The sequence below is a fragment of the Thermobia domestica genome, chromosome 1 (assembly GCF_964235325.1).
Source record: "Thermobia domestica chromosome 1, izTheDome1.hap1.1, whole genome shotgun sequence".
Lineage (NCBI taxonomy): Eukaryota > Metazoa > Arthropoda > Insecta > Zygentoma > Lepismatidae > Thermobia > Thermobia domestica.
In genome coordinates this window covers 242,084,085-242,097,087 of record NC_137454.1, presented here as the reverse complement: position 1 = coordinate 242,097,087, position 13,003 = coordinate 242,084,085, and the positions used below count along the sequence as shown (strand labels likewise).

The window sequence follows — 13,003 nt, the reverse complement described above, 5'->3', positions numbered from 1 at the left end:
TTCGGTTCAGCAGCCTTGCATGTTGGAGATTTTAATGCTTATCATCGTCTGTGGGTCTCTGACCGTACTGACGACCGTGGCCGTCAGGTAACGGAATTTTTTGAGGAAAGTGGCTTGCTCATCCTTAATGATGGCACTTTTACTCATTTTTCCACTGCGCACGGCACGTCTCGACCTCTCCATGTGTAGTGCTGGTCCGTTGACTTCATTGATATGGAGAGTTCATCCTGATCTTTGTGGCAGTGATCACTTTCCGTCTTTTGTTGAAGGTCTCCCTATTGTGCCTAGTTTTCCTCTACGCTTCTTGAATCTGAAGCGTGCTAACTGGCATACATTCCGTGAGCTCAGTGAGTTTCATTGCCGTTATGATCTCCCTGTAGCAGAGGCTTTCGAGCAAACTGTTCTTGATGCTGCTTATGGTTCCATTCCATAATGCGGTGGCTACATTTCCCGCCGGCGTGTTCTATGGTGGTTTCCTGGAATCCGTGAGGCATTCTCTTGTCACTTTTAATCGTCGTTCCAGTGCCGAAAATTTCCAGCAATTCCGAATTCTGCGTGCTCGCGCTCAACGTCTTATCAGCCTCTCGAAGCGCGAAAGGTGTACAGAGTACGTTTCTTTACTCAGTAGTCGCACGCCTATGTCTACTGTGTGGTGTCGGTTCGCTCTTTAAATGGCCATGCTTTTTCTCTTGCTGTATCAACTTTAACTGTGGATGGTTCCTAGAGACCACCCCCTGAGAGATCGCTAACTTCTTGGGCCATCACTTTGCGACTATCTCTGAGTCTACCCACTACCCACCAGCGTTTATTCGTTCCCGACTTCGGCTAGACCGTAACCCGTTAAACTTCCGTACCGCCAAGAGTGAAGCTTATAATGCTCCTTTTACGCTCGCTGGCTCGATTCTACTCTCAGCGAATCCTCCAATACTGCTCCGAGGCCTGACCTATCTCCTATGATATGTTGCGCAACCTATCCCGCGATATTCAGCTTGCTTCACAGCAGCTGTATAATCGCATTTGGGAGATTTTTCCTCCCGCTTGGTGTCAGGCCCTGGTTCTTCCGATCTTAAAGTCAGGGAAAGTTGTACTAGCACCATAAGCTACAGACCTATTGTTCTCACAGAGGGGGGGGCGGTGGCTCAGTGGTAGAGGGTTCACCTACGGTGCTTGGAATCCCTGATTCGATCCCAGCTCGCGCTGTGTGGACTTTGTGATAGACAAACACCGTGCTCGTGAGTAACAGTTCGCAAGCGATGAGGAATTCAAGCAAGCAATGACAGGCTGTCTCAAATCTTTGGCGGGTGTTGAGTATAACATGGGCATTGAAAAACTGGTCTTACGTTATAACAAGTGTCTTAACAACTATGACGAGTACATAGAAAAGTAAAGTAAGGTCATGTTTCTTTTTAAATGAAGTTTTTGCTGATATCTTTTGTTTTTATTTAACCATGTCCAAAGTTCTTTATTTTCTGGATGACCCTCGTTACTTTAGAGAAAAGATCGTAAGCCATTAGTAATCATAATTACGCTGTGACTATTATTTATACTAGCTAAAACACGTTATCGCACGGAAAGAATTGTTTTATGAAAAATATTTGGAAACCCTTCCACTTTACGATATTTATTTGAAGAAATAAAGAAAACTCAGTTCGTCTCAAGTAATAATTATATTCAATAATTCATTTGTAAAGTATGTGAAGTGGACCAACCGTTTATTATGACTCTTAGACAATACCAACATACTGGGGGTCAAAACAATATGAAGGATGTGGAGGAAAAGAGAAATCTTCGTGTGAAAAGCGTTGGTAAATTTTGCTCTTTCTATTTCTTTACACACAGGAATGTTTCTATTATATTTATTTTATATAAAAATGTTAAAATTACAAAATAAAATTAATAAAATTATAAAGTTCTCACTATTATTCCTGAGTTCATAGTTTAACACGAACCAATAGGTAATTAACTTACACCAGAGCTAAGTTGCCTGTAACTAATTGTTTGGTTGGGCGAATTTGAAAGGTAAAGTTCTGGAATCGCTTTGTCTTTGTGATTTGTATGCAAGTGCTGCCTCAAATACGGTCAGACCACAAGTTTTTGGAAACTATGCGATCGCCAAAAGACTTGTTACATTTCTAAAGTTTCATTTAGAAGTATGACACGTAGCTCCGTCTTGCTGAAACCAGCAGTCTCGCTTATCGCCTTTCCGTAAGAAAATAAATTACATAATTAAATCTGGACATACAATGCCATCCACAGTTGTATTAAAAGAGAGGGGACCTACGATACGTCGCAAAGTGGGAGATTTCATCGATTTAAGGGAACTTTTTGAATTTTGCGACCATACAATACAGCAAAGAATACCTGCGATGGACGTAACTAAATATGCCGTTGGTAAGAATTTGCCAGAAATTTGGGCGATGGTCACGTGCAACGGTTGGTAATGTTCCCTAGGAGGCAACGAAGTGAGCGCGCGCAGAGTCTGTGACAGGTACGCTTTGTACTAGCAGTTCATTTGACTTGTGTCCTGCTGATCTTACACATAGTGATTAGTCCAGTGCTAGAATAGTATTGAGGGTGTCCCAAGGGCGGATCGAGTATTTCAACTTTGCATTGCATTGTAAGGTTTCTGGTGAACAGCGTGGGAAAAGAATGTATGTGAAGGTGTAGAAAAAATATTGTGTGTGAATTACGAACAAGGTTTTAAGTATAGTAGATGTTCTGTGGTGTTCAGCCTGCGAATTAAGTTCACCTGAAAGCTTATTGAGGTTAGAGGTGGAAATAATCGAGAAATCTTGTGCAAGTTTGAGCAAGAACGCGGAAATGTGGTGTGAAAATGGCTACCTTGTTTACATGGCGTGCTATATTCAACGTGTGGGAACAATATGCATCAACAAAGCAGTTGGAAGATTGAACGAATTACATAATGGAAGAAACCGGGGTAGCATAACTGACCACGTGTTGGCGAGTAAATGGGATAAAGCCAATTGGCACCGGGATAGGTTTCTAGAAGTCAACGTGCAGAATGTGCCTTAAAAGTGCAAAGTAGAAAAGTTAAAGAACTTGTAAAATCAACCAACAACGAGGAACTTGCGAAGACGACTGATTTAAAGCTACAGAGAGCAACGACTCGGCAGCGATCGTCAAGGAGCTTTGTTGTTCTTCCCCTACACGGGGTACGAAAGTCAAGAAATCTCGAAGCGCTGCACTTCCAGTTCCGTCGAAATTATCAGATGAAGTTTTGGCGTTACGAGTTGATGCGAATCTTTCGAAAAAAAAAAGCAATATAATGTCATGCGTAATGAGGAAAGAAAAGCAGGCTGTAAAATGTATCCATCCTGTGGTAAGGTTAGAGATGCTAAGCAACCTTGTTATCTAGATGAAATAAAAATCACAGAAACATCCGATGACATACCAGTGTAATTTCTTCTTGATCATACCGTAAGAAGACTTGTAAAACACAAGTAGATGTGTTTCAAACTTTGTCCATTGTTGTTAAGTGGGGCTTTGATGGTGCCAACAAAGTATGTACTGTCAATCCTTCTTAGATGAGCATTCAACTGACGAGAGTTTGTTTAGTGTATCTATGGTTCCTCTTCAACTGTACAGTGACACTAACAATCCTAACTGCGTATTGTGACAAAACAAGGTTCTATACTGTACGAGATATTGTCGCCTCATACGTTTTGTGTTTGCAAAAGAAACGGTTGAGATTGTACATTTTTCCAATTTATAAATGCACGAGAAAAATTTTCCAAGTGCCTTAAAATTGTAACTTTGGCAACAACGTATTCTGAGTGATAGAAGGGAAAGAAATGAAGAAAGCAAAAAGGCCTACGAACACAGCTCACAGTTTGCTGTTTGCAATTCACAGTTCCTCTTTTGTCACTTCATATAATGATAGTTTAGTACAAAACACTACGTTAGCATTAATGCAGAAAACTTTATAAAGAAACCACACACACGCTTCTCGACATAAAAGACGATCGTGATAAAAAAGGAGGTTTCTTAAGGCGTTCGTTCTGTATCAAGTTCTTTTTTAAACGTTTTAAACGTATTCGGGAATTGTATAAAACTTCATGGGTATGTGAGATATAATTAAATACTAATGCGGTAGAGTCCCGAAAACTCGTCCTAATGTGAACAAAAAGGTGGCCAAGTTTGTGAATACACAACAGAAATGAGGTTTAAAAAGAACAAGTACGAGTATTTCCTCAGAAAATACAGTACTGTGCTTGTATGTATTGGTAGTTTGAGAATACAACTGAGAATGAACTGCCCAAATACCCTTAATAAATCGACTAACCTGGCAAAGGTTGCACATAGATTCAACGGGTTAGCATGCGCCGGCGCCAGATACATGGTAGAGAAGTGGGAGTGTGACGCGAAAAAAAAGAATACGGGAAGAAGAAACACACGCACAAGGGCAATGACCTTTAACGGGTCTGCGCGCGGTTTTTTTTCACCCTGTTGCCGGGTTATCGAATGCCAAGTTTTAGGGATTCTACTGTGTAATATTCCTGCTCCTTACCTTCGGGCCAGCATCAGATGTCCTACTTGTGAGGTGCACACGCGCGTCAATCCGAATGTTGTTTTCTGGATCCATTACCTTTGCAACTCAATCACAAATTTAAACTCTTCAGCTACCGATGTCGCAGGTATGCGCAAGTATCAAAATTGTAGATGAAATGTCGTCCTTCGGCCTCGATCTCTATCCGCGAAGAGCTGAACATCTATGGCCCGGTATACGGCACCCCATTTTCCACAAATGGGGAAAATTTCAGGAAATGAAATGTTCAAGGGGCATGAGAAAAACAGCCTGGAAAGTATTTAATTACAACTCTAGGTGAGAGAACATGAAACCTTGACGTAAATTCTAATTGAATATCTAAATATCAATCTACTATAGAGTAAAGAAAACTTAAACTTTATAACCAAAATTTCATTGAACATTCGCTTTATCATGTGATTTGAAACACATTTACTACATGCACCATATATTCTACAACATTAGGTAAGAACATTTTGTATTATTTTTAGTTTAAAATCAATTCGTTCAAATTTTAATATTCTGATCTTGCAGTTTGATATATCTGCACTAATACAATGATAAAATTAAATTGCTTATTTATTTACAGTGAATGTAAACTTCTTCGGCTAGCGTTTAGTTAGGTTAAGTTATATCGTACTAACTTAGATGGTTTCAGTAATAACGATATCTTACTATTCTTTTATTTACTTTTATTTATAAATATATTTCATGTATACTTTAATTATTTTTCTCCTTTCTTTCAACTCTAGCGAAGATTTAAACGTCATGCCCTTCGGATAAAGTACGGTACTAAATGGTAAGTATTCAATTTTTTTCTTGTAATATATATATATATATATATATATAATGTTTTATATCCATATATCTTCTTTACTACATTGATTAAATATCTATATTCTTTATTATATTTATTTTTTCAGGTTCATCAGCTTCCACCGCAATCATTACTGCTAGATTCCGATTAAGGGACACGCGTGAACGTAACACTGTTGTTTGAATTGTTTTCAGATCACACCTTTGTACGTTAAAACATAGTCTACACAATAGTTTAATCCATATAATTAATGTGTATTGATATCCCACATATGTTACTGAAACATAACCTGAACTATTCGGGTACTATGACAGTAAGATATTCTATCATATAATACTATGTACAGGGTGTTAATGAACTATACCGACAAATTGTAAGAAGTGATTCCTCATGTCAAAATAAGAGAAAAAGTTCCTATCGACTGTGAGGAAAAGGGCATAGTTTCAGAGCTAGGGTTGTCCAAAATCGCGAAAAAGCCAAATTTCAAGAGGCCCTAGTTCGAATTCGAGAAAGTGTGGAGAGTGGTCCTTATCAGCGTAAAGGAAGTCACGCACACGTAATCCAAAAATGCATATTTCATTAATGTTCAATGGGTGTACAGATTATTCCCTGCAGGGTGAAATTCCCAGACATGCTATCAACCGAATTTTGAGATATGCTCTGACTTTATGATTGGTCCAAACTAGGCAAACAATAAGCTTTGGCAGCAATAACTACAGAATCCTTTCGCGGGATGTCGGAAGTGTTACGTATCGTCAGACGGTCTTTCATACTCGGGAAACACATACTGCGATGTTTTCATTCACGCTTATTAGTGAAGAAAACGTGAAACATACCGTGACGAAATACATCGCAGCACATGTTGTTCCGAACACAAAAATGCATGCAGTTGCCAGTTCCTAATACTCCCAACTTCCCTCCGAAGCATTGGGTGTCCATGTTGTTAAAGCTTACCTCCTGCCTAGTTTGGACCCTCCTTGAAATCAGGCTATATCTGAAATCTCTAATGAGAGCATATCTGAGAATTTCACCCTGTGAGGAATACCCTGTACACCTATTGAAAATGGACGAAATATACACTTTTGGATTGTGTATGCGTGACTTCATTTGTGCAGATAAGGACCACCATCCACAGCTTCTGGAATTCGCACCAGGGCCTCTAGAAATTTGACTTTTTTGCGATTTCGGACAGTCCTAGCTCTGAAACTGCACTTTTCGCCATAGGTTCATATGAACTTTTTCTCTTATTTCGATCCGAGAAATCACCTCCTACAGTTTGTCGATATAGCTCAATAACACCATATAACACCATATATATAACACTATATATATATATATATATATATATATATATATATATATATATATATATATATATATATATATATATATATATATATATATATATATGGTAGAATATATGGATAAACTGCTGCAGAATGCGCCCCTGATAAAAACCACATGAATCTGTTTTCAACGTTGTATTATAACTTACCTGCTCTTACTTTCATAGTGAAGGCCTTGTTTTATTTTTGTCCTTTACTATTCACTATTAATCACAAATATTTCTTTTATCCTACTTCTTTTGCTCTTTTCTACATCCGTATAGTATTACTGCGCAAAATTAGTACTTTGGAACTGTTAAGTGTTACATACTACACACTCATTAATGACTAAAATAAGGGGACCGATAAAATACCATGTCTTCCCAAAGGGTTAGTTAAATTTACATTGAAGTTGCACTACCCGAGCGTGACGTAATTTCACGTAGTATTTAGCCAACTTTGCACACACAACTTTATTGATTAAAAAAGTGATTCACTTACACTATGAAACGTAGCTGAGGGGGTGCCAGCGAGCGAAGGGAGTTAGGAGTCCCCAGGGTTCGTTTTGTTCCACCTTGACGCCCGTAATAAAACAGCAGCATGGATATCCTAAGTTCGTTAGTAACACATTGGATTTGAAACATTATCAGATTATGCTTTACTGCCACCTCACCTCACATCGCATCAATCAGGGAAAACATATAGTCCATAATTTCAGAGTGATATATGTGTTCTATTTGTGCAATCACTTGAAATACCTAACCTCCGGGAACTATATTATTTCCCATACTTTTAACAATTCTCCTGTTAGCATACATTTCTCTCCTATATCTATAAGCAAGCCCAATTTCAACATTTCTCGTCAACCGAATGTAGCCTACCGAGATTATGACAGTGACTCACTTCCTTTAACTTTATATATTAGAGACATACACTTACATATATTTTTATAAACTTAAATTATTAATATAATACTGTAAGCTCTTACTTATTACTGGAATTAGATTAACAAATGTCCGTGGAAGATTTTCTTTTAGATACTCTAAGGCTGCTTGAAGGTACTTTTTATGATAGTCTGCTTTCTTAAGCTCATCTTTCACTGAGTCGAAACACCCTAAATTACATAAATTGGTCTGCCCGATATTCATTGTTATTAACTGAAATTAAAAAGAAAAAAGAGGTATGCATTATTAGCAACTAGGCCATCGAGTTTAGGATACATAAAATAATATCCCAGAGTCAACACATAGACCTAGTTACAAGAACAACATACGAACAAAATAAATAATAACACCATTTATTAATGACTATTCTATCAGGCCTTGTTTCCATTTTGTACTAATACACAGTAACACACTGAGCAAGGCTATGAGATAACATGTAAAAAAAAAAAAAAAAAAAAAAAAAAAGGAACACGTAACAGTTTCAACACAATAACTGTGTCTCCATCAGACTTCCATTCCTTCTTGAAGACACAGTTATTGTGTTGAAACTGTTACGTGTTCCTTTTTCTTTCTTTCTTTTTTACATATTATCTCATAGCCTTGCTCAGTGTGTTACTGTGTATTAGTACTTTATTAATGAAACGAAGTCGGATATTAACATACCCCTCGTACTGTACATTTAATACAGATTACATAGGACTGCCACATTTGTTAACTATAGCGTTAAGCATGGAGGAGCAGAGTCTGAAGACTAACGTAATGATATTATAAATAGCTTAATTTACTGTGTTTATTGGTCTTGGTATTTTATTAATTGTTCTTCAACATACAAATAGGACCGGATTTACCACTAAGCCCACTAGTTCCGGAACTAGGAGCTCAATGTTGTTAGGGGTGCAAGTTGGGCAAACGCAAAAGTTGAGTACTATTGCTAGTACTGCTGCTACTACTACTACTACTACTACTACTAATAATAATAATAATAATAATAATAATAATAATAATAATAATAATAATAATAATAAAATGATAAAAGTCTGAGTTGAATAGCACTGTTCTAGAGCAGGAAAACGTTAATTCCGGCACTGGTAGCTACTCTACAAAAAATACACTTATCTCTCGTTATAACGAACTGAAAGGGAACAATAACGGTCCAATGCTCCGCTTATCACAGACTTCCAAGGCTAAGTTGCTAATATCCACCAGGGTTGGATTAACCCATCTGGAGGCCCGGGGCTAGAAAAATATGTGGCCTCTATAGACTTCACCTAATACATTTCTGTAAAAGTACACTAGGAAAGTTAAAGGAATACATTTCATATTTTTGGTCATGTTTTATTTTAAGATGATGATTTTATCTTCATTATTCTTTTTTACATAGCCAGTTGAGATATTGATCAGAGTAGAGGCCCCTGTCGATCTGGAGGCCCAGGGCTACAGCCTCCCTAAGCCCTCCCCTTAATACTTCCCTGATCTCCACAATTACGTTACGAAAGAAACAGGAATAATAGGATACATTAGTGCACTTCTAATCAGTTATATTTTCCAATCTGACTGTGAAAAATACTTAGTTCGCTAAAATGAGCTACTCAGGTGAACATAATGATAACTCTCAATTTCTAATTTTCCAGTAAACTGGATAAGAAAGTTGACCATTCCCACGCAATTCAATGCAATGACACATGCCATTAAGCTTCCTCTGACGTATACAGGTAAAATTTTCAAAATGAAACTATTCACGTATTTTGTTGTGCATCAATGGCAGCCAATTCCATCTAATAACTCGATTTCAGGGGAAGTGGGCGTACCACTATGTTCACCCGAACCGCTGAAATATGCACTATAATATAGTAAATACGAGCTCGAAGAAATATTATGATTGTAACATTCTGTTATAAAAATTTGATGGATTTTGACGAATTAATGCAGGCCCGTATCCAGGGGTCAGCAAATATCCCCTAAATGTTTACTGACCCCCCTAAAATTTTCACGGTATGGTTGTAAATGAACTCTAATATAGTAATGAACTATAGTATGATTGGATCGGGCCTCCCTAAACTTCTACCGCCGCCCCCTACCTTTTTGGGCTGGCTACCGGCCTGAATTAATATTAACCTAGTAAGCTTTTGTCGGTTCAGGTGACAACAGTGTAGAAGAGCACTGTCGACACATGCATGTGGGGTCTCTTCTGTCTCGTAAAAGGGCCTTTGGGAAACAAGAACTGAATCAACGAAAACAATGATTGTATTCGTGTTCCGAGAAAAAAAAGGGGGGGGGGGGTATATATCGTGACAAATTCTGTAAGTTCTGTTATACGTGTAAGTATACATTGAATTGAAATATATAAGAATTCTCAAAGTGATTGATTTAAAAAAAAAAAAAAAAAGAATGAAACAATATTTGCAGAAACACTGTGAATCCCCTACATCCTTGACTGAGAGCGATAATAATAGGAAAGGAAAAAAGTCGTTTGATGGCAGGCGTTCAATTAGTTTGACTTGTTTATAGGCCATTCATAGTAATGAAAAAAAGGTACTTACCCGGAACAAATTCAACAAAAACTCTATTTCTATAACTCTATTTTCGATAGAGAAAAGCAATCTAAACAACATATCCAAAGTGTAGCAAAATCTGACTTGTATTTTCCCGCCATTTTGAGCCGCCATATTTGATATTGGAACTGAACACCTTACTTTGAAAAAGTAGGTATATCTTCTTACAGAATTAGGATAGAAACTTCGCTCTTGTGTCAAATTGATGGTAATAGACCATAGAAGTGAGAAAAGCTGGTAAAGTTCTCTTATAATGCTGTCATTGAAATATGGCTGCTGGTCTCCCCAAAATTTCGCTATATTCGGTTTGTTACTTATAGTAATTGTCACATAGCTATGAAACCGTTACAGATACCAAAAACTCATCTTTAATAAAAGTTGTAGAGTAGAATCTGTTCTTTCCAACGATACCAAAATAGTTTCGTTGTCTTAGAAACTAAGAGATCTAGACAATTTTATATGGTGAAAGTGTTTTGTTTTGTATCATTGAAGTACGCAATCTCAGGCTACATTTTTTTTAATAAATAAAAGAAATTGTTCCTGAAATAAGGAGAATTAACTGAATTGTTCTTTATACTGTATAACTGGACCACATCCCATGTGAGAATGTTGTTAGTTTTATTAAAAAGCTAATCAAACATTCGCTAGAATGCAACACTAGCGAATAAGACTGAGTTGCATTTTACGTTAGATCAAATACATTGCAGAAGTTTACCTAAACCTGTGAGTCACCGATTTCACATGAAACGTTCTCTTGTGTTGTGAGTTCTATTTGCGCATTCCGTGTGCTGATGCTTGCGACTATGGTTCGTGACGTCACTTCCTCATATAGATCTTATGGATGAAAATTTGTAGAAGCTTTTCTTCGAGCATTGAAATACAGGAGCAGTTGAATGACTGAAAGAAACTTCAATAGGATTCCCTATCAAGTAAGGTATCTAATTCATAGCGTTCAAGGTATGAGTAACATAAGAAATTACGATCTTGGAAAAACCAGTAATTTTATTTATTTATTTATTTATTTATTTATTTATTGTGTTGAAGTCATAATATGAAAAGGTTATTCATCTCAGTCATGAAAGGTTTTACTCAATTTCTTATATAAGTTCCAGTTAAATTCAATGAAGATTATATTATTCACGTAAAGCCTAGACCTTTGTAGAAAAGTGTGTGCGTAAGTATATATCGAGCTGTGCATGTAAATAGTACTTTGAACGAAATATATCGTTCAAAGATACATCTAGATCAACAAGAAAGACTATCGTTGCAGAAGAACATGTGATAGTAGGCCAAACACAGGATAAGGCTGATGTGCCTATAATCGAGATTAATGCCGATTTTTGCAGGAAAGGGAGATGATGCAAAGATGGAGGGAAACAAAGACTGCATCAAGCAGAACGTCTAGACTGTGGATACAGTACATGCAAATGGTTAGTACTCTGAAACAGTTCATAACTGCTGAAAGAACAGGTGACTGAGATCTGTACATTAAATCACTGAGAGAGATGCTTCCATTCTTTGTTGCCTCAGGACATAACTTTTATGCAAAGACCATCCACATTCATTTGCAAGATATGGAAAACTTGTATATCTACCATAAAACTTGCATAGCACAAAACCCTATGCACTATCCATGTTTCATAAAGGATTTTACGTTGTGGACGTTCTGAAAAGTAGTGGGCAGGACTACTAGCAGATCATTTCATCGAATAGGTCCGGGTGAAAATCATAAAGTCCAGCGGAGGCCTGACAAGAAGAAGGGGAATGACGGACTCTCAAGTAAGTCTATGGATGCAGTCAACGATGCCATGTGTTGAAGTTCACTGTGCCATGCAAAAGTTCACTAGGGTGAGTACAATACAAGCGAGCAACAGAGTGCAACGTCTCACACTCGAAGTCGAAGGGATGCTGAAGACGCAGAAAGTTGTTGGAATATCTAACTGACAGAAACCCATTTCAAGTGGATTGCTCATTGCGCAGCATAACTTAGGTGTTCGTTCATCTGAGAATGTAAATATTAATCGAGCCGAAGAAGTAGGAGAAAGCATACTTCGTTCTATGATTGGTAAAAACGTGCAATCTTACACATTTAAACGAAGTGAACAGGCCGTGACAATAACAATGAAAAAGCTTATAAAACTAATAAGAATTTGCACAAATCGATCCCTGTCTCTTGTTTCAACGACTCGCCGTAGTTGCAACTAGTAAAAAAAATATCAACAGAAGAGCTCTTAAAGTACCAACTGTGCAGCCATCCAGCAGCACTCTTTGATTCGATTCTCCTTCCACGACAGGCGAATAAATCAGTTCTTGTGGGTGCCTTGTGAACTGCTACTAAAGAAACACAGCAAGCCAAACCTGTCAGCAGCGTTTACATTCTGGATGGAGGTGCTCTGTTGCATCATGTACAATGGACTCAAGGCATTACGTTTCTGGACATCTACAGGAATTATGTAGTGCACATTCAACATCATTATGGCAGTGCAATAGTTGTTTTCGATGGATGTTCTGATGGTCCATCTGTAAAAGATGCAACCCACATCAGAAGATATGGAAAGAATGACATCCCTTATGTTCTAATAACCCTTAACAACAACTTCATCATAAAAGAAGAAAACTTCTTACCAAACAAAGTGAACAAACAACAGTTCATCCATACGCTCAGTAAGAAAAAGAATGCGCAATCCACATCAGTGGCATGTTCAAGCAATCCAAAGCAGCTTGGGAGTCAACGAAATTTAAAATTTTCTGTTTGCACATGCCTTTCAAGGTTGTGACTCTACGTCTTAGGTTTTTGGCGTGGGCAAAGGGAAAGATTT

At 37.6% G+C, this 13,003-nt stretch overlaps 1 protein-coding gene across 1 annotated transcript in view; it reads right to left on the bottom strand.

Annotated features, from left to right (window-relative positions):
* The window catches only part of LOC145679223 (phospholipase B1, membrane-associated-like), a 93,685-nt gene that overhangs the window by 31,510 nt on the left and 49,172 nt on the right, over window positions 1–13,003 (bottom strand). Inside the window, exon 5 of the mRNA XM_081749811.1 lies at window positions 7,677–7,845. Within this exon, the coding sequence (XP_081605937.1) occupies window positions 7,677–7,845 (169 nt within the window). The remainder of the gene's footprint in view (window positions 1–7,676; window positions 7,846–13,003) is intronic.